Source organism: Simochromis diagramma, unplaced genomic scaffold (assembly GCF_900408965.1).
Source record: "Simochromis diagramma unplaced genomic scaffold, fSimDia1.1 OVJJ01000293.1, whole genome shotgun sequence".
NCBI lineage: Eukaryota > Metazoa > Chordata > Actinopteri > Cichliformes > Cichlidae > Simochromis > Simochromis diagramma.
The window spans coordinates 13,887,070-13,908,484 of NW_024386801.1; the positions used below are offsets into that span (position 1 = coordinate 13,887,070).

The 21,415-nt window shown below is 44.3% G+C and overlaps 2 protein-coding genes across 5 annotated transcripts in view; one reads left to right on the top strand and one right to left on the bottom strand.

Annotated features, from left to right (window-relative positions):
• The window catches only part of reln (reelin), a 97,390-nt gene extending 77,176 nt beyond the window's left edge, over nucleotides 1–20,214 (top strand). The window contains exons 31-65 of one of the 4 annotated variants that reach the window (XM_040026012.1): nucleotides 498–574; nucleotides 1,004–1,162; nucleotides 1,273–1,467; nucleotides 2,353–2,626; nucleotides 2,717–2,857; nucleotides 2,963–3,140; nucleotides 3,255–3,339; nucleotides 3,432–3,614; nucleotides 3,762–3,930; nucleotides 4,054–4,159; nucleotides 4,265–4,491; nucleotides 4,630–4,853; nucleotides 5,161–5,305; nucleotides 5,628–5,886; nucleotides 6,062–6,311; nucleotides 6,400–6,568; nucleotides 7,071–7,211; nucleotides 7,394–7,571; nucleotides 8,768–8,961; nucleotides 9,073–9,323; nucleotides 9,411–9,565; nucleotides 9,664–9,878; nucleotides 10,025–10,202; nucleotides 10,309–10,484; nucleotides 10,568–10,674; nucleotides 10,768–11,010; nucleotides 11,105–11,280; nucleotides 11,373–11,446; nucleotides 12,321–12,482; nucleotides 12,572–12,729; nucleotides 12,879–13,104; nucleotides 13,267–13,464; nucleotides 13,939–14,037; nucleotides 16,988–16,993; nucleotides 18,753–20,214. In XM_040026012.1, the coding sequence (XP_039881946.1) occupies nucleotides 498–574; nucleotides 1,004–1,162; nucleotides 1,273–1,467; nucleotides 2,353–2,626; nucleotides 2,717–2,857; nucleotides 2,963–3,140; nucleotides 3,255–3,339; nucleotides 3,432–3,614; nucleotides 3,762–3,930; nucleotides 4,054–4,159; nucleotides 4,265–4,491; nucleotides 4,630–4,853; nucleotides 5,161–5,305; nucleotides 5,628–5,886; nucleotides 6,062–6,311; nucleotides 6,400–6,568; nucleotides 7,071–7,211; nucleotides 7,394–7,571; nucleotides 8,768–8,961; nucleotides 9,073–9,323; nucleotides 9,411–9,565; nucleotides 9,664–9,878; nucleotides 10,025–10,202; nucleotides 10,309–10,484; nucleotides 10,568–10,674; nucleotides 10,768–11,010; nucleotides 11,105–11,280; nucleotides 11,373–11,446; nucleotides 12,321–12,482; nucleotides 12,572–12,729; nucleotides 12,879–13,104; nucleotides 13,267–13,464; nucleotides 13,939–14,037; nucleotides 16,988–16,993; nucleotides 18,753–18,849 (5,875 nt within the window). In that variant the 3' untranslated portion in view covers nucleotides 18,850–20,214. The remainder of the gene's footprint in view (nucleotides 1–497; nucleotides 575–1,003; nucleotides 1,163–1,272; nucleotides 1,468–2,352; nucleotides 2,627–2,716; nucleotides 2,858–2,962; nucleotides 3,141–3,254; nucleotides 3,340–3,431; nucleotides 3,615–3,761; nucleotides 3,931–4,053; nucleotides 4,160–4,264; nucleotides 4,492–4,629; nucleotides 4,854–5,160; nucleotides 5,306–5,627; nucleotides 5,887–6,061; nucleotides 6,312–6,399; nucleotides 6,569–7,070; nucleotides 7,212–7,393; nucleotides 7,572–8,767; nucleotides 8,962–9,072; nucleotides 9,324–9,410; nucleotides 9,566–9,663; nucleotides 9,879–10,024; nucleotides 10,203–10,308; nucleotides 10,485–10,567; nucleotides 10,675–10,767; nucleotides 11,011–11,104; nucleotides 11,281–11,372; nucleotides 11,447–12,320; nucleotides 12,483–12,571; nucleotides 12,730–12,878; nucleotides 13,105–13,266; nucleotides 13,465–13,938; nucleotides 14,038–16,987; nucleotides 16,994–18,752) is intronic. The other 3 variants (XM_040026013.1, XM_040026015.1, XM_040026016.1) reach the window with 3 other exon arrangements.
• Nucleotides 20,215–20,939: 725 nt separating this feature from the next.
• On the bottom strand, nucleotides 20,940–21,326 carry bncr (bouncer). Its single transcript, XM_040026884.1, has one exon. It carries the CDS (start codon nucleotides 21,324–21,326, stop codon nucleotides 20,940–20,942), a length of 387 nt encoding a protein of 128 aa, XP_039882818.1.
• Between the last annotated feature and the right edge of the window lie 89 nt (nucleotides 21,327–21,415).

The following is a 21,415-nucleotide window of genomic DNA, read 5'->3' on the forward strand; positions in this document are numbered from 1 at the left end:
TAATGGATTGCATTTATATAGCGCTTTTTGGGGCCCTCAAAGCGCTTTACAATTCCACTATTCATTCACTCTCACATTCACACACTGGTGGAGGCAAGCTACAGTTGTAGCCACAGCTGCCCTGGGGCAGACTGACAGAAGCGAGGCTGCCATATCGTGCCATCGGCCCTTCTGGCCATCACCAGTAGGCGGTAGGTGAAGTGTCTTGCCCAAGGACACAACAACCGAGACTGTCCGAGCCAGGGCTCGAACCGGCAACCTTCCGGTTACAAGACGAACTGCCAACTCTTTGAACCACGATCGCCCTTTAACCCTTTATCACCCAAGAATCAAACAGGCCGCCTGGACTAATTTTCTAATTTTAGCTGTAAAATTAGAAAATAATTCTCATCTTTCAGGACCGATGGTTGGAAAAAGAAGGGGCTAAACACTCAAGACAGTTTAATGTGTAAAAATGTTGGAATATGAAATTCACTTTTGTTAATCTTTGCATACAGGTTGGTTCAATTCTACATCCGAATTGGCAGCAAGAGTTTAGGACCCACTTGCACCAGGCCTCGCTCCCGCAATGAAGGTAATTTTCAATCCACAGAAGCCATATGTCAGTGCTTCATGTGTTGTGTTGAGGCCCTCTGCTGGATCCACGTGGCTTGTCCTTAACAGTGCGGTCTGTAGAGAGAGCAACTCCACATCTGCTCTGATCACTTTACCACCGGCCTGTCTCCATCTGTTCCTTCTTGCTCAGTCTTTGATCAGCCTTGTGATCCAACCAGAGCTGTGCAGCTACAGATCTGATCTGTGCTATCTGTTCTGTCCATCAGCCAGCACACTGTGCATTTTTAGCCTGCAGCATTGCCAAAGGTTCAGTTTGTTCATTTCTGCTGTGTCAGATCCAACACTGCCAGCCTCCTAAACAGTTTGTCTGTTATCCTCAGGGCTGCCATTACATTATTTTGTGTTTCATTCATTTAAAAGGATCCATTCACTTTCTTGTGTGCTTTAGGTGTCATTGTCCAGTTTTCCACCAACAATGGAGTCCAGTGGCAGTTCCTGAGGGAACTGGATTTTAGTTCCTTCTTGGAGCCCCAGGTAGTGACCATTGAGCTGCCACCTCCAGCAAAGACCTCCTATACAGTGTTCCGGTGGTGGCAACCACAGCAAGGTTAGTGTGCTGACTCAGGAAAACACAGCACAAAACTGCCATATTATTAGAAAAGAAATTTGATTGGTTGATTTCTTTTTCATTTTCATTTTTTGTCCCCTTTGTTGTAGGGAAACACTCTGCCCAGTGGGCTCTGGATGATGTTCTGATTGGTATGAACGACAGCTCTAGGACAGGTTTTCACGACAAGTTCGACGGCACAACCCCTCTGAGGCACAACTGGTACCGCATTCAGGGTGGGGAGGTGACCGTGGACTGTTTGTCTTTGGACACGGCTCTTACCTTCAACTCTGAGGCCATTGACAGTGAGTCACTCAATCATAGTGCCAGTCCTAAGCACATACACACATTTAGTTGGAGAAACACTCTTATGATTGCAGAGTTGTTGTTTTAATTGGAAGACTGTGTAAGAAACTGTATGCATGTTAAAAGGAGACTTAAGCAGCTGCTACACCAACTTTGTCAAGAGCTCCCTGAGTAAAACGCTACAAACGCTTTGAAGCTGCTGTGTTTGTAGTGCGAATATTTCGAAGTGCGTGAATGCAAAGCAAAAGAGCTGCACTACTCAGTTGCACAAGAAGAAATGGAAAGACGTTGAAATATTAAACAACTGGAACGCATATAGTACACATTGTGATTATGATTAAGCTCATCCAATATATCGCGGACTTACTGAACATTCCTACTCACAAGTGCCTCAAACAAGCCACACAAGTAGCAGTGCAGGGACATCACAGCATATTTTATACACAACAGACTGAAATTGAATCACCCATTTACTGTGGCGCCATGGGTCCTGCATTATTAATGAGAGCAAACCTGATTGAACATCCTGCCTATTATTTATGCTTGCACCATGCTGTGAGCGGATTTACACGTAGCGGATTTACAAATAGTACATTACAACTGGGCCATTCATTACACGGCCACAGCAAGAGCAATTTGGCAACGCATCTATAAACATAAAGCTCCCGTGCGCCTGTGCGAACACATGAAACACTGATTGTCAAGCTCTTTTCTCAAAACATGGCCACATTTCAACATTTACCTATTGGAAGTTTTACATAAGTAATCTTTATACAATATGATAACCAAATATAATTCACAACATTTTGACATTTACAGACACTGAAAAAAATTAGTATAAGGAACTGGATACATGTAACGTTGTTCTTATACTATGCTTACAGAGAAACCCAGATATGCAGAAAGCTGGGACTTTGAGGTCACAGGCTCTTCATTCCTGCAGTTTGAGCTGAGCATGGGCTGCAGTAAGTCGACCTCCTTTTCCCACGGTGTGCGACTGGAGTACTCCACAGACTGTGGTCGCCACTGGTCTCTCATCACACCAGAGTGTGTGCCCCCAGCCATCGGCTGTGCTGGATATACTCAGAGTTCCATCTATACATCAACGCAGTACAAACACTGGAGGAGGATCACCGTCTACCTGCCTAGTGCAGCTAAGTATGTGTTTTTATGTTCTAAAACACAGTAGAGAGAATTGCTGTATTTTTCTTAAGCTACTCTTCTGAGCTACAAACTCTTGGATCTCAGTTCTCCTAGAACTCGCTTCCGCTGGATTCAGACCCATTTTACCCCCGGAGCAGAAGGATGGGCTCTAGATAATGTGCTACTTGCTCCTGGCTGCCCCTGGATGTGCTCTGGACATGGTCTTTGTGACAACGGGCACTGTGTGTATGTAAAAGCTTGCTTTTCTACACAGTTCATTCATTTAAAGTCGCTCTTTTTACATAGATGTAAATCCTTCTTAACTTTCTGTTTTCTCCTGTGCTCACACAGGTGTGACAAGGGTTATGGAGGGGCGCACTGTGTGCCTTTGGCCCCACTGCCATCTGTGCTAAGAGAGGACTTTAATGAGAACTTGCAACAGGAAACCTGGCCTGAAGTTTATGGAGCCGAGAGGGGAACTCTGAGCGGAGAGCCTCTTAAGTCTGGCACTGCTCTTATTTTCAAAGGGGTAGGCATCCTAAACACCATGCAGAGAAGAGCCAGCTGAATCAAACAGATACAGCTTGAACTCTTCAGATCACTGACATTAGAACTGACCAACAACAAACTTGTTTGTTTGCAGGATGGTCTGCGAATGATTGTGTCCCGGGATCTTGACTGCACGAGTACTCTCTATATCCAGTTTTCCTTCAAATTCATCACTAAAGGTACTGCAAAACTCACTTTTATAGCTACATTTTTGTAAACAACAAATTAAAGTCATATGAGTATAACAGTACATCCTTTTGGGTCTCTCTAGGTGTGCCAGAGCGCTCACACTCAGTGCTGCTGCAGTACTCTGTGAATGGAGGAATCAGCTGGCTGCTTTTAGATGAGTTTTACTTCCCAGCTTCAACTGACACTCTCTTCCTTCACCTGCCACTGCCAGCCAGCGCTCAGACCAACGCCACTCGGTTCAGACTCTGGCAACCCTACAACAGCGGTGAGTATGAAACCAGCACTTTCATGCTTAGATGTCGCTCATCCATATTCACTTTTATTACAACTATTGTTCTCACATTTGCTTTCCCACTTGGAAGGTCAAATTTCCAGATTGAGTGTTTAATCTCCACAATATTATCCCCTTTAGGCAAGAAGGAGGAGGTGTGGGTGATAGATGATCTCATCATTGATGGCAGCTCGTTGCACAACCCCCCAGTGGTGATAGACAGTTTTGAGGAAGGCCCCAATGAGTCCAACTGGCTGTTCTCTCCAGGGGGAAACACTGGTCTCTACTGCCCCTACCAGAAGACTGGCCTGTAAGAACTTGTTGACAGTGACACTGTCATTCGTGACTGTGTTTGGGTTTTTGCGTCATCTGTGCTTTCATCGATGATGAAACATGCAAAATATAATTTTACCCTTAAATGTGATTGATGCAGGGAGGAGGATGAGTCTGCTATGGTGTTTGTCTCCAGTGAGCTTGGAGAGCACTCTATTACCACCAGAGATATTGATGTAAATGAGAACACCATCATCCAGTTTGAGGTACACTGACTTCTTGATCAAAGCAACGGTCGTAAATCTTACAGTAAAAACAAATAAATCCTGGCTTGTCATCTTCACTCATGTTGTTTGTATGTGTCTCGCCAGATTAATGTGGGCTGCACAGCTGAAAGCTCCTCTGCTTACCCCGTGCGTCTTGAGTTCTCACGGGACTTTGGTGCCACGTGGCACCTCTTGGTTCCACTGTGTGCAGGCGGACCACAACCGTCCTCGCTTTGCTCCACAGAGCTTCACCCTGCCAGTATCTATTTCCCTGGCACTACTCAGGGCTGGAAAAGGGAGGTAATTCAGTTTGGCAAACTCCGCCTCTGTGGGTAAGGACTATAACGGTTTAAATACATAACAATTTGACTATACGTATACTGTTCCTTAATGAGTTTCTTGCAGCATGCAGTCTGTTTGTGTCTGTCTCTCTGCCTCATTAATCCTTAGTTTTCTTTTTTATTTCATAGGTCAGTGAGGTTCCGCTGGTATCAAGGTTTCTTCTCAACTGGTTCTTCTCCTCCAACATGGGCCCTAGACAACATCTACATTGGCCCACAGTGTCAGGACATGTGTAATGGTCATGGAGCCTGTGTGGGTGGTAGTCACTGTGTATGTGACCCTGGCTACTCTGGACCTGACTGCTCTGTGCCTGACACCCCCAATCCTGACTTCCTTAAAGAGGACTTTGAAGGTACAACAACATATAGAAGCATATTAAATCTTACATTTAAATTTGGATTCTAATTATGGATCCAAGTCATCAGAAGTTTATACTTTTATGGCTGCTTGAAATCACCTTCTGTCTCCATGTGAAATAGCATGTGAGCATTTTTGGGGTTATTTCATTCACTGTAGTGAAAATTTTAAACATTTTAAAGCATTATTTTTCCACTTTTTTTACTCTTGTTATGTTAATTATGTTTCATGCATTCATGTTGTTTGCAAAAAAGTTTTGTATGTTTGTAAATTCTACACACTTTCCACTTCCTCTTTTGTAGGGGGAGCCGCTGAGCACTTCAGACTCCTGAGCGGTGGAAAACCATCCAGGAAGTGTGGCATCATGTCAAGTGGGAACCACCTGTTCTTCAGTGAGGATGGCCTACGCATGTTGGTCACCAATGACATGGACCTGTCAAATGCAAGGTATACCTACATCTGGACCAAAGAATGAATGCAATAAACATTTATGTTTTTTTCCCAAATAACTGATCTAAGCCATTTTTTGATGAGTGGGTGATTAATTTTTCTAAGGACTTACATGATGAACTGGGACTGTTGTGGAGGGCCCCACCAACAGGCTGAACTCAGTTTTTCTCATTATTAATTTTATGTCCTTATAAGGTTATTGGTGCAGCCCTCCAAAACAATCCCAGTTCATCATGTAAGTCCTTAGGAAAATGAATCGCCCTTTCCTGCATTCTTTGAATCTAGCTGAATCTCATACGTTGATTGTTGGGCTCTTCAGGTTTGTTCAGTTCTTCCTACGCCTCGGTTGTGGTAAAGCACCACCGGACCCCCGTTCTCAGCCGGTCCTGCTGCAGTTCTCTGTGGATGGAGGTCTGACCTGGGGACTCCTGCAGGAATTCCTCTTCAGCAACAGCAGTAATCAGGCTCGTCTGGTTGCCCTGGAGATCCCACTGCGTGCCCGCACCACGTCCACTCGCCTCCGGTGGTGGCAACCTTCTGAAAATGGACACTTTTACAGCCCGTGGGTCATTGATCAGGTACATTGATAATCATCCAAACAGCCATTCATCAAGTGTTTCAATCATTTATAATTAAATACTGGTTTGAAAAAAGATTATTATCTATCTAAACTATCTTAAACATTTTCATTTACTTTTTATTCCTTCCTTGTTTGCATTGACCATGCAAACATTTGCTTTTTTTAATCCATAGGTGGTGGTAGGTGGCAGTGCCAGTGGCTGGGGACCACTAGAAGATGATTTCTCCTCAATCGATGGACGTTCATGGCTCCTCCACCCAGGAGGGACCCGAATGCCTGTTTGTGGCTCAGACGGACCCGCTTTTGCTTTTATTGAGAAGTCCAACACACGCTATGCCGTCACCACTGACATCAGTCTGGGTCAAGATGCATTTATCCAGTTTGACTTTTCTGCCTCCTGCTCAGTCACAAACTCCTGCTACTGTAAGTACTATTAATAAAGCCATTATTGGTACAGTATTAAAAGAAAATAAGTGGAGTAAAGAAATTAACCTCTTTGGTTTCTCTGCAGCTGTAGAGTTAGAATATTCCCTGGATCTGGGTTTGACCTGGCAGCCTGTGGTCAGAGACTGCCTGCCCACAAGCCCCGACTGCTCTTCGTACACTCTGCAGCGACTTCTGGTTTCTGATATCTATAACAAGTGGGGTCGTGTCACCCTGCCTATCCCGTCATATGCCAGGTCAGCGCAGGCCGGTTCTTTTATTCAGAAACAGGAACAAATGTATCATCATAAATCTACAACATTCTCTTGTGTTTGAGGGGGAAAAGAAGTGGCTGTACTGTAACAGTTACAGTACGATCTAATTCAGATGAGTCGCATTTGAAATAACAGGTGAAAAAGATAGTTCCAGTTTAGCATCTATATGTGCCAACTCATCACTCCCAACAGGCATAATATGCAGAGTAATTGGGGTTTGATAATCAAACATCGCCTCCATGAGTGGATGCAGTTAAAGCAGCAGGGAACAATAGAGCAGCAGCACTGACATGACAGAAGGAGAGAAGAGAAAATGTGCAGGTTAAATAGACTGCCAAATTAGGAAGTTGTTTTTGGTATATTACAGTACAGGACAGTGAGATGCGTTACAGTATGTGTTTGGTATACCCTGAGTTGTCTGCTTGAACTAGCTTTTATTCTGTTTTAAATTATGTGTATCTCCAACTTTAATTTATGTTGTTAGGTCTCCAGCCACAAGGTTCCGATGGTACCAGCAGGCTCCCTTTGACAAGCAGCAGACCTGGGCTCTGGACAACCTCTACATCGGAGATGGCTGCCCAGATATGTGCTCTGGACATGGGCGCTGCCAACAAAGCTCCTGCGTGTAAGTGCCAGCAGCAGAAGGTATTCTGTCTAAAAGCAGAATTGGTATATAGAATAATATTTGGGCTGCTTTTATTTACTCATAATTGTATAGAAGGTGTTTTTGTTGCGATGTTTAGCTCATCGGGTTCACTATACTTTGAAGGCTAGCTTGTATTAGTATCTGCTGATCTGTGTCTGCAGATGTGACCCAGAGTGGGGTGGAGAATACTGCGATGAGCCCGTGGTCCCTCTGCCCTCCCAGCTGAAGGACAGTTTCAGTCGAGCTCCCTCGCTCAGTCACTGGCACGTACTCACTGGTGGGAAACTCAGCACTGTGTGTGGAGCTGTGGCTTCTGGAGCTGCTCTGCACTTCAGTGGGGTAAGTCTACAAAGCACCTTTGTTGTTCGAGTCTCCGCTTTCCTCATTTTATGATATAAAAACCATTACACAGTATGACCTGACACAAGCAAGGAATGTCTGTAACCCTTAGCTGTAAATCATCACCTGCAATAGCTTCTTTTTTTTTCTTTTTCTTTTTTTTACCTGATGACAAATTTTAAGTGGCTCCACAGGTGTTGTGGGTTCACACACATTCACCAAACAAGTGAAGGCTTCAAATCCAGGAGGAGATACAGATCCTTTGGGGATTGTGTTAGGAAACATATAATATGCAGAGCTACCCACTGTGGTGACCCCTCATGAATAAGTGAGCTGAAAGCAGCTATACTACAGGGGGCAATGCACACATGGGTGAACACAAGTAAATGTTCTCATTTGTGCAGACTGAAATTGTTAATCTTAGACAGACATGTCTCTTTCTGCACATTTTCTCTGTTTTGGTAATTCTCTGATTGTCTTTTTCTCCACTGGGTCATATTTTCATCTGAACTTTATCTGAACAGATTTTAAAGGTTAAGAAAAACAGTGCATAGAGGTGGCAAAAAAATCCAACAAAGCATCAAAAACAAAGGAGAAACAGGGAACCATCAGAATAAAAAGAAGGGATAATACAGGGACTGACAGGAGGAGATGAGATGACAACTGACAGAGACCGAAGAAGACAAATAGACTAAATTGATACAGGTTGAGAAGGGTAAGAAAGGACTGGTGGACCGAGTCAGACACAAACAATGGAAAAAGGAAGAATTAGACACACAGTGGAGTAAAATAAAAATCTAAAACATGACAAAGATTGTGGCAGACTTTGCAGATGCAGTGCAGCAAACAGATGATTGAAAAACAAACCACAAAGTAACTATCTGTCAGCCTTTATGAGCAGCTGAAGTTTTCCATAGACATTTAGAGCAGTCTTGTAAGTGAATATTTATTGGAAGGCTGATGTTAATCTGGCGACACGGCCAGAGAAAAATCATGGGAACAGCTGTTTACATCTAACATTAGGATTTATGATCGTTATTTACACCTCGTCATATTGCTTTTGTTATGTTCTGTAATTAAACAACAGATCGTGATTGATTGCATGCTGATTTTTGGATATTTATTTAAAAACATCATCCGTTTAGAAACATGATTCCAAATATCCAAATGGCTCAAATTTCTTTTTGTGTGCACAGAGCTGCAGCCGTCAGCTGGTAACAGTGGACCTGAACCTGACCAACGCCGAGTTCATCCAGTTCTATTTCATGTACGGCTGCATGGTCCCGCCGAGTAACCGCAACCAGGGCGTCCTGTTGGAGTACAGTTTGAATGGTGGCATCAACTGGCATCTGCTGACGGAAATCTTTTATGATCTGTACACCAAACCTGGGTATGTGTTGTTTTTTGGTTTTTTTACCTGCCCCCCATGGACATACCTGCTTGCACACAGCTGGAGAGAACCGGGATAGGTGTGAATGTCTTTATCTTATCATCTGTTCAGGTTTGTGAATGTGCTGCTGCCCCCTGCTGCCCGTCAGGAAGGAGTACGTGTGCGCTGGTGGCAGCCTCAGCATGATGGAGCAGACCACAGCGATTGGGCTCTAGATAACGTCCTCATCGCTGGCTCTGACCCACGGGCACAGATCTCTGATACATTTGGAGGGGTGGCCTTGCCTAACCATGAGAGGGCTCCTGCTGATGGGACTTTAGGAAGGATAGGTCAGCTGAGCGAGCAGGAAGAAACGCCAATAGGTATTGTTCAATCAATCACTGCGTTTTTAATTTTTTTCTTCTCAGAAGCAACTTATGTTTTCTTCTCTTAACGTTCTTTGTTTTCAGTGAGCAATCACTGGTTGTTCTCAGAGGACTGCTCGGTGCAGCGCTTCTGTGGCTCTCCTGACGGGGTCATGGTGTGCGGAAATGCCGACGGTAGAGAGGTGTATGCTGTCACTCATGATATTGTTCCAGATAAGGGCTGGGTAATGCAGTTCAAGGTAACCACTGATTCTAAAGTAACCAGTCAAAACATTTATTTGTTTTTTGCTCTACACCTTTTGAATCACTGTTTGTTAATGTCTGTGTTTTCATTCAGATCGCTGTTGGCTGCAGTTTGCCAGAGCGTCACGCAGATCGGCAAGTTCACATTCAGTATTCAGTAGATTTTGGAGTGACCTGGAAGTACCTGGTCCCTCAGTGCCTGCCTGCTGACCCCCGCTGTGGTGGTCAGGTCTCCCAGCCGTCAGTCTTCTTCCCCACTAATGGCTGGAAGAGGGTAGTCTATCCTCTGCCTGAAAGTCTGGCTGACACGTAAGTCATTTCACGTCAACAATGCCACCGGAGCTGCTTCATGTTTAACTGCAGCACCATCACATACAGTTATGAATAAGTTACATTACTGTTGCTGAAAATTGTATGCATGTTACTCAACGAGTCTATCTTGTCTTTTTCTTAAGTGCGGTGCGGTTCCGCTTTTACCAGCAGCACTCAGACATTCAGTGGGGTGTGGAGAACTTTTACATCGGGCCAGCGTGTGACGGTCACTGCGGGGGGCACGGAGACTGTCTGGATCAGCGCTGTCTCTGTGATCCAGGATTCACTGGACCAAACTGCTACGCTAGCACTGCTCTTAAGGTAGCTTTGATACATGTTTTTTTTCCTCCCGGGAAACACAGAACTAGAAAAAAAGAAGCAGGTCGTGATTTAAATACACGTGCATTTGTGTGTGTTTACCTTGTAGGCTACTCTAAAGGAGCGTTTTGACTGGGAAGGGGCAACAGGTCCTCAGTGGCAGGTGCTGGAGGGTGGTAAGCCCTGTACGGACTGTGGTGTGTTGGTAGAGGGGACAGCCCTGTATTTCGGTGGGGCTGATGCCAGACAGGCTGTCACTGTTGATCTGGATCTACGGGGAGCCAAGTCAGTATTTAACTTCTTTCAATGACAGCTTTAAGTTACAAGAAGAGCAGTTTTATTTTTAAATCCGTGTTTATTTTTTGCAGGTTTGTGGAATACTGGGCGAGGATTGGAAGTGAAGATAACATGACCATGTGCCACCGTCCAACTTGTCGTAAAGAGGGAGTGCTGCTGGATTACTCTACTGATGGAGGTGGAGTCACTGTGTGTTTTTTCCTTTTTTTTGTTCCTCTTTTATCTGTTTTTGGTCTTTAAATGGCTCATTCTGCCTTTAATTCTTCTTCAGGTGTGTCCTGGACGCTGCTGCACGAGATGGACTATCTGAAGTATGTGTCGGTGAGAAGAGACTACATTGTGCTGCCAGAAGGAGCCCTAACTAATGCTACTCGCCTGCGCTGGTGGCAGCCTTTTACCATTTCCTCTGGCCTCGCCACCCCGAGCCTGGAAAGAGCTCAGTGGGCCATAGACAACATATTAGTGGGAGGGTCGGACATCAACCCATCCACCCTGCTTGACACGTTTGATGACGGTGAGTTTGTATGATTTTACGCGATTAGGTGCTAATATGGCATGACCAATGAGTAAATATGATGGAAACCACCTGTTTCTTTGCCCTTCGCTAGAGGGTGTTTCCCACGAGGAAAGCTGGAGCTTTTACCCTAATGCCGTACGTACGGCAGGCTTCTGTGGAAATCCCTCTTTTCACCTGTACTGGCCCAACAAGAACCAAGATAAGACACACAACATCCTGGCCACTCGAGAGCTCATTGTGCAGCCTGGATATATCTTACAGTTCAAGGTACAGAACTGAAAGAATACTACTGTAATGTCGGTCTTTTATCTTACGTCTTTTAAGTCTTAGTTGGTGTCTTATACCTCTTGCTGTTGTAGATTGTTGTTGGTTGTGAGGCAGACACCTGTGAAGACCATCATTCTGTCCTGTTGCAGTACAGGAAGGATGCAAGGTAAGAATATCACAGCCTGATGCTAGTAATTAAATGTGTCCCATTTCCTGGTAGCTCTGGTATCTAGTAGGGTTGGGACTCCGCAGACACCCCACCATACAATATTATCATAATACTTCACTCACAATACAATTTTATTCTGATTTCTATCATTTTGCTATCTGCCGAGTTAGCAAAATGATAGGGTTGCTTCTTTTTTTTCCCTTTCCCTTTGCTGCTTGTTTTGATACGATCAGACAGAAATCGGATGAGTTCAGTCCCCTTCGAGTTGTGCTCATTGACAAAAACTCATTCAAGCTGACGTCAACATGTCTGCATTCATAAATTAGACACCAATTATTTGTAGACCTTGGACCATCTCTCTGAGAGTGACTGCAGTCAGTCCAAGTCTAACTGTGACTGTCTGCAGAAAGGTTGCCACCTTTCAGGCAACTTCTAACTTCTGCAATCAAAAGTGGGAAATGTGCAGCACCCTCAAGCTCTGTGCCATCATTTAGTCACCAATAAAATTGCAATCAGTTGCAGGATGTCAAAAAATTCAATACAATCCTCAGACAGCAACAATTCTGTCCTATTTTTACTTGCACGACTGAGCTGTTTAGCATGCTTTTACATCAGGGGACACCTTTGTGTAGCTAAGCGTGTCTAGTGTTGGATGGTTTTTTCAGTAGAGTTGATTCAATGTAAGTTTGCTTTGCTAACATTATCTCAGTATTTGTTTTATTTTTAATTTATTAAATAAGAAAAACTATATTTTTGGGGGCCCTGTATTAATCCAATATTGCCACACAAAATATTGCAACACCATGCTGTATGAATTTATTATTCCCCTCACTCCTATTATCTACTGTACATCGACTGTTTCCCTTCTTAGGTCTGACTCATGGCAGCTGGTGCAGTCAGAGTGCCTCCCTTCATCAGTTAACAACGTGGGCTGTTCCCCTTTCCAATTCCACGAATCCACAATCTATAGTCCAGTCAACAGCTCAACGTGGACCAGGGTCACTGTCCAGCTACCAGATCATGTCTCCTCAGGGTACACACTCTTTTTTTAAAGTGATACATATCAACAGCTCTTTACGTTGCAGTAGTAAGAGGCTTTTGTGATTTATCATATATTTCCAGGGCTACCCAGTTCCGCTGGATTCAAAAGGATGGAACAGGAGAGCGGCAGAGCTGGGCAGTGGACCATGTTTACATCGGTGAGGCCTGCCCGGGGCTCTGCAGTGGCCACGGCTACTGTACTAGTGGAGTAGTCTGCATTTGTGATGAGGGGCACCATGGTATGTTCAGTATATTAGAGACACACAGCTTTTTTTGTAATCAGTTGAATTGTTAAGCAGAAAAAGGCTCCGTGTGTAATATGATGTAGAAAAAGGTCAAAGGGACTAAATATTTGTCTCTTCCCCTCTGCTTCCGCTCACTCCAACAGGTGACGATTGCTCCCTCTCCAGCAGCGACCTGCCCAGCTCCATCAAGGACAACTTTGAATCAGGCAGCGTGTCTCAGGAGAGCTGGCAGCTGATCCAGGGTGGTGGAGTGGGCAGTGGATGTGGGCAGCTGTCACCGCACGCCCACGGAGACTCACTCTACTTTAATGGCTGTAAGATGAGGCAGGCAGTTACTAAACCGCTGGACCTCACTAGAGCTAGGTACAGGTACTACCAAAACATAAATAAACTCACTACATACAGATACAGGCCAATTTGCTTCAGTCAGAAGCCCAAAAAATTGTTTTTCCACAGAATACTCTGTTCTGTCAATCTTGGAAATGTCTTTTTTCTAATCTTTTTTTATTCCTTTCTTCTCTTCCTTTACAGTAAGATCATGTTTGTGCTGCAGATCGGCAGCGTGGCACAGACGGAAAGCTGTAACATAGCTTTAGATCAAGCTGACACAGTTGACCGGGCCGTGCTGCTACAATACAGCATCAATAATGGAGTCAGCTGGCATGTAATCGCCCAGCACCAGCCCAAAGACTTCATAAAGGCTCAGAGAGTTTCCTACAACATTCCTCTGTAAGTGATGCACACAAATCCAGAAACACATTGTTATATGCTCAGTTTAAATGGAGCTATCCTTCATTAATGCCTGATTTTTATAGGATTTTTTGTATTTGGCCTTTTAAATGTTTAACTAATACAGTGTGCTTTTTATTTCATCATTAATAAAGTGTAATGATTTTCTTAGTTTTAATAACCCTCCGCAGCAGCTAGTAAGTCATACAACATTCATGTTGAGTAATTCTTAATAACTACTATGCTCTAAAAAGTAAACGTTTCTGGGAAGTGGCTTTTAAATCATCTGGGAATTTTTAACTCTATTTATAACAAATGAATAGTTGAAAAAACTCTGTAAGGTAGTAAGTACAGTGTGTTTAATAAACAGTTACCTGCGTGATAAATGCCATTAGGCTGGTGTAACACTGATATAAACCCTGACAAACGTGTTGCCCCTCACTGACACTTCAATCGTTTCCATGATCTCTCCAGTGAGGCGAGGGTTAAAGGGGTGATGCTGCGATGGTGGCAGCCAAGACACGATGGTGCAGGACACGACCAGTGGGCGTTGGACCATGTGGAAGTAGTTCTGTGAGTACCCAATTCCCAGCTGGCATCTGGCTCTTTCCTACCCCCACCCAAACTGGCCCCCCACAGAGCCCTGATCTGCCCCCGACGCTACCTTTGACTCAGACTCAACTGTACAAATGGTTCCCTCTGCACTCCACCCTCGCACAGTGATCAAGTTAGCACACAGGTGTGCACTGATTGCCACCCACAACTAAACTCATGAGAAATCACTTTCTTGTATATGCTAATCGCAGCTTCTGGTGTCAGGCAATCAGGGCACAAAACTTACAGCAGCATGCTTTGCGGTGATGGGTAATGTCTGTGGATGGCTGTTCTGTGTTCAGCAGATCAACGCCTGCTGTTAAGTCATCATATTTTCAGTGTTTTGTAGAATCCATGCATCTTCCACGCAAACAGGTTATCAATAATTTTTTTTTTTCCACTGAGTTGTCAAGAAGCAGTTACAACACATACACCGTGTGTCATTTATTTTTTCACTAAATCTCTTATTAAATGGAAATCACATGTTTACATATCCACCCTTGATTTACCGTTACTATCGCCATTTTGCAGTTAAGTTATCTGTCCCTTGTTGCATCACTGTTGAGATGCTCTGTGAGGTCCTAAACACAGACTGTATATAAATGATGGATGTAGCCTACTGATCTGAGCCTACTGATCATTTTTTTTTGTAATTCCCATCAGGAATTACTCTTTGTAATGGGTTTGTGGTCATGCATGTACATATATGTGTGTGTATCTGGGTTTCCAAGATGCATCCTTGCTGTCACCGCAGGAACATAGGAGAGGTAGGATAGAATTTCACTTAGACAACACGAATGTATGGATACATCCTGCCTTATATGATGGCGGTGCTGTCATGGTGTGGGAGATATTTTCTTGGCATTTTGTGCCTCCTGGTATCAATTAAGCATTATTTAAATTCCACAGCCTACCTGAGTATTTGGCTGATCACGACCATCCCTTTATGACCAGAGTGGACCAATCTTCTAATCGCTGCTTCCACCAGTATAGCATGCTATGTCACAGAGCTCACATCATCTCAAACTGTACTTACATGGCCTCCACAGTCACCACATGGAATGGAAGATTTGCATCATGGATATGCAGCTGGTAAATGTGCAGCAAATGTGTGATGTTGTCATGTCAGTATAGACCCATTGTTAAATCTATGCTATGTAGAATTAAGGCAGTTCTGAAGTCCAAAGAGGATCCAACCCAGTACTAGCTAGGTTGCCAGTGAGTTCACCAGTACAGCTGCTCTCTGTGTTTGTGTTTTTATCACTAGTCTTCTTTAATATATGATGCTTGTTTGTAAATTATGGTCTGACCTAAGGGACGCTAGAAAATACGATGGGGTTTGCATCATTGCATGGCTAGCTTGAAGTTGGCAAGCTGCTACCTTGTGGGCTAGGAACACAATGCTCAGCTCAAGGCTTTAAAATGAGCAGGACTCTGCAAACTACTTTCAGTGCAGCTACATCCGTCTTTAACACGGTCTGTGGTTCTGAGATGATTCTTGTTGTGAATGGCAGTCTATAAAAAAATGCAACTGAAATAATTCACATGTGGTCTTCCGTGTAAAACAAAGGAAAGTGTGATGGCCACTTCACATCTATTAAAAAGTGTCTTTTTGTTCCGCTGTGAACTCACAGTCTGACCAGTCTTCTTTGTTTTTAGGTGTCACATCCATTTCATCTAAAAACGACATTACTGTATTTCTTTCTTTTAGGTAATGCGCTGTTCTTAAATTTGATTTCACTGAACTTGTGGATACTGAACCTTTTCACTGATTGTTTTTCTCTGTCTTTCATTCCCATTTTCTACGTGTGTTACATTGTAGCTCATAACCTGGATGAGTCTGTTTTATCAAAGCGGAAGTCGATTCCAGCGTTTAAATCTAATGACAGGCTTTTTTTTTTTTTATGGAGAAGTGGAGATTCTGCAGGGCACTGAAGATATCATGAACATGGTCTATAGCACATTGTTAAGCATGTTCAATACATTCTCTGCATGTTGTTCTGGGAAATTGCTTAAATTCCCTCACATGCAGGTGCTGATTGGTCATTCAGATGTGTAACCAAAGCATTTCAGATGGTACATACAACAGCCATGTGGTTTCCAGATTATGGAAAGTTGCACACAAACGCAAATAATGACTCATACAGACACACACATTTATGCCTAACCTGAGCTGTCCCTGGTCTACATGGCCGCGACCTGTCCCACTCCCTCCTTTGCACTCGCTTGGTTTCAACAGTGTCTGCTGAAAGGAGTGACCGCGATCCTCATATTTTGCTCTGTTGTTTATTTCTCTCTGTTCACCACTCCTTTGCACATTCTCCTCTCAATCCTCCTGCTCAATCTTTTTCTTTTGCTTCACACGCTTTTCCTCCCTGCCTCCTTGCTCCCCTCACCTCACCGATGCCTTCGATCATGCGGTCATGCTCGCTCCTTTTGCTTGTGCCACATTTATATTCCTACCGTACTTCCGCATCTTCCTCCTCCTCTTTTCCTTTCTTCCCGTATTTCCCCTTTCTTTCCCTGTTTGTCTTACATTTTTGGCATACAATGGATGGATTACTGCTGTGTATCTTGCTCTCTTTCTTTACCTCTGCCTTTGGTTATATCTCCATCTTACATCTTTCTACTGTTTCCTCGCTTGTTCTGCCTACTCTTTTGTTCTCCATTTTCTTTCATGTTTTTTGTTTCCTTCCTCACTCTCTCTGTCTTTCCCACTCTTTCTTGTTTCTTCCTTGAACCTCTGACTATCTTTCTGCCTTCCTCTCTTCCTCCCTTCTCCCCACTTTGGGCCCCTCGCCTCCCCAGGCTGGGGCTCATACCCTCCCAGACCTTTCTACGAGACAGCAGTCCCTTCCTACTGCCCCTCCCCTCTCGCGCTCTAACCTCTGCTCTCTTCTGTATTCTGCTCCCTCTGGCATGGCTGTAGTGTCAGGTAAGTTCTCCGCCTCTTCCTGAATGCAGCCCCCTCCCTCATCCTCCTCCCAGCTCCTTTTGTTCTCCCTATTACACCGCAGACACCCTTGATTTCACATACACACCGCAGCCCTCACCATCACCACCATGGTCATCTCCATGCCTTCTCCAACACGTAAGCCCCCACAGGCAGGTCAAAGGGCAGGTCAGCTGCTCACAGTGTTCAGCTGGAGGCTCACTGATAAAATGATCCAACACACAGTTTTTAAAAGACAGCTCTTAACACAGGAAGTACACCAATATCCATGAAAATTCAGTGGATGGAGGGATAAACAAATCCTGAACAGTGCTGGTAAATTTTCTGCTGACATGCATTTTTTATTTTTTTATAAATGGTTCGACACAAGGTCACAAAGGTTGCAAATAAAGCGGCTATGATTTGAATATGCAATCACTGCAGCATTTAAATGTAACAATTTACATGCACAGATGTCAATGGTAGTGTGTTTGTGTGTATATGTGTGATGTAATCCATCACTATACTTGTATCTGTCTGTTTTGTTCTTGCTGCCACCTCAACTACAGGCTGCTGTAGTGTTTTTTGACATGGCTGCTGATTCACAAGCAGACCTGAAAAAGATTACTGTTTGCTGTAGTTTATTTATCATCACACAAGCCTCAGCAGTGAATGACGATGTATCTTTTCTTCCATTCATACATCAGCATCAGTCGCAGTGCAGGGCATCTCACATCCTCATCCTCAAATGAACTCACAGTTGACCAGAGTTTCATTAGGCTCCTCCGTCCTTGCATGGCTTTAACGGATCGACTGTTGCGATAGCCCTCCATCCTTTTTTTTTCACTCATGGTTTTCTGTCCGTCTGTCCGAGGACGACGACATGTAACTCTGAGCCAGGAGCTTCCTCCTCACTTCTTTCTGGTTTCTGACCACAAGTCAGAAACACACCAGCATGCACACGTGCTCTCAAACACACACATCGCTACCATTCGCCTGTACAGCATCAACCATCACACCCACTGGCGCCATCTACCTACCTCGCCCTATCCTTCCTGCCCCCCTCCCTTCCCCCCTGCTTCGCAGAGGCCCCCCCTGCCTGCCCTGGCTGCACTCCTGGCTCACTGGCACCGCCCTGCTGGATGGAAGAGGCAATGAACAGGCTAAGCAAGAATGATCTACTGCAGCTTTTCTCTGTTACTTAGATTTAAAACCACCCGTTCCCACTCACCACCCTGCACTTTATGGCTTTTTTTTTTTTAATTATTTTTTTAAATTCTTATTATTTTGTTTCCTCTGACCTCAAACACTCAGTGTCAGAGTTTCTCCCTAGTATGTTTTAGTGTGTCTGTAGACTCCTGTGTCTTCTGTCTTGTCGTGTTACATTTGGTCTAGTTGATGGATACATGTAGCTAATTGTAGTGCCATATTCACCATCTAGCTGCCTCTCATTTGTGCAGAGTGTAATGAAATCGAGTAGCGCCACCCATTCTCTGAGCTGTGGGATCCATGCAAGCGTTGAGTGTTTGAGGTTGTGGTTGAAACGTGACTTAAAAAAAAAAATAGCCAGCATGACTCCGGATGTGAGAGAGTGCGGAAGCTGCATTCGGCCATTTGTGCGTGTGAGTGCATGGTTTCAAGTGCGTGCATGGGAATGTGTGATTTTTGCAGCAGCTCTTTACTCTGTCGCTAACGTTCACACCCCCTCCTCTTCCCCTCCCTCTGTTTTTTTTTTTTTTTTACTGTCTTTGTATCCCTGCAGCACACGTAAACAGAACTACATGATGAACTTTGCCAGACAGACCGGCATGCGTCACTACTACAGCCGCAAGAGGCGGGCACTGCAGCGCCGTGCTTGAACCCAGCGAGTAGGGATTTCATCCTCTGACGTGCCAACCACACATCGACCTGCCACACACCATCCTTATTCTCATCCTGTTGAGACCCATCCAGTGGATTCCAGTCAGCCTTAGAGTTCCCTCGCCCATCTTTACCGACCCCTCTGCCACAAACACGGAACATCCAATCAGTTTACGCTCCAGCCAATCAAGGCCTTCCCAAACCCATGGGTCGGCGGGATTGAAACTCAGAAGGAAGGAGTGAAGAGGCTGTTTTGTTTACTTGTTCCCATGGGATGGTCGGGATTTCTAGTTGTTTTGTAATTGTTGCTGTGGTTCCTCCGATTCCCATTCCCACCTGCTCTACCCTTCCCTCTGGGTCCCAGCCCCCTCCCTCTACCCCTTCTTCACCTTCTCCCTTCTTTTCCTGCCGCACTGTGAAATTGAGAGATAATATATCACTGCTGAACTGACCAGCCGATTGGAGAGCAGCCTCCCAGTTCCACTGAGCCACCGGGTGGGAGGACCGCTCCACCGCTGCCAACAAGTACACCCAGAAAGAACGACTGCAATGATGATGCTGACCATTAGGAGGAGTGATGGTGATCAAGCCCTAAGAAGAAAAGAAAAAAAAGAAAAAAAGAAAAGAAAAAGGAAAAAAAAAGTACTGTGTTCTTGCTGTTCTGTGTGTCTGTGGGTTCTTTTTTGTGATGAGTTGACTGTGGTGTTCTGTTCATTTGTTCGTTCGTTTTATACTAATTCATATGCTTTTAAGGGGGGGGGGTGGGGAGGGTCGGTTTGTGCTGGGTTCTGTTTCCTTTTCCTCGTTTATCCACATCGGGGCGGGGCGAGAAAAGCCCCGGCTCCACACGAAGAAGAAGCAAAAGAACGATTTGCAGACGACGGAAAGGAGAAAATATGGAGAGAAAAAAAAAGAAAAATAAAGACTGAACAGCAATTGTGTTTTTTTTGTTTTTTTAATCATTTTTTATATATGTTGGTTCCCGAAAAATACAGATATTTATGGTAAATGGTTCTTCACGTGACCTATTTAAGATGCACTGTGCGTGAAATCTGTATGTTTTTTCTAGTGTTAAGTTATTAGGCAGTCGAGTCAGGCTCTCGGACTGCATCATCTCCCCTCTCCCTTCACTTCCCTCTTCTCTTGTGCTGTTTCCCCCCCACCCCATCCTCTCTCTGCTGATTTCTGATACCTGGAGGTGAGGCTCTATTAGTGTTGTTTTTTGAAGTCTGTGTAATATGGACCCTCTGCCCTCAGTGTAACTTCAGTATAGCAATCTCCTGTATATATATGTATATCCACTATGGGGAGACCCAGCAGCCTTATAAAAGGGAAATAAAGAACTGTCCAAACCTCATACTGTACACATTGCTTCAGCTGCTCTCTTTCATTCCTGCAAAATAAGCCTGGACTTTGTTTGCTTTAGACTTTCTCTCCTTTGCCCATTTGTGGCTCTCACTCTCAGATCCCAACAAAGATTTAAAGCCATGTATGGCTGAATCTAAATTATCTATTGTGTACATATCAGTAGTAAAGAAAGATGCAAGCCAGTGAGCGGCTCCTAAATGTTTACTTAATTCAGTGATAGAACTCAATGGGATAAAGAAATCCCTGGAAACTGACACGTGAGAGCAGGAATCAGTTAATTGTTTTGATTTTCTGTAAAATTATGACAATAAGAAAAACACAGAACATAACCATCCTTGCCCCATATCTGTGTGACTTTGTATGTGACAGAAGAGTGTGGGAAAACATTCAAAAGGCATCAAATTTGATAATTTATTCAACTACTTATTTATTCAAAGAACTATAAAAACAAAGCCCCTGTTTAAAGAAAATAAGCCATTGATCCAACCGGGGTTGTAGTGGGCTGGAACCTGGATGATGACGATGGGCAAGAGGTGGTGTACATCTTGGATATGTAGCCAAATTTAATAAGACATTTATGATAAAATTCTCTCTTTCACTGGAGTGCACACCTCAGTGTCTTCAGACTGGGTGTTCACCACATATCACTGCAGACCTTCAGCCTTACTCCAGGCTCAGGCTGCAGCAAGTCCTCTGAGCATGTTCATCAAAATGTCTGTATTCACAAACCATCACCGACCATCACCCACACTGTTACAAGTGCTAAAGTGAGACAGAGGGGTTCCAGTGTGATGTTCAGGCACGAGTTACAGTACGGCTGATCACAGCAGCTGTAGCTCACGGTGTAGGTTGTCCCCTTGAAGTGGACTTTTTGCTTCTGGCTGCAGTCTTTTTTTGCCATGCAACCCCTGGCTGACAAGACGCTGTGGTTGCCGTAGCGGCCATCTGCCTTAAAGCACACCTTACTGGGAGGGCACTCTGTCACGACAAACTCGGGTGTCTTGTCTTTCTCCAGCATGGGGCTGTAGAAGCAAAGCAAGTTGTCACAGAGCACAGAGGGAAGGAGGAAGTGAAGCCACAAACCAGTGATATGCAGGAGCTTCAACATGCTCAGGCTGCAAAGAAAAGAGAAGCATCTGTTAAACTTTGGGTAAAACACATACTTAGTGCTACAGTGGTTTAGTTTTTGCAATCTAC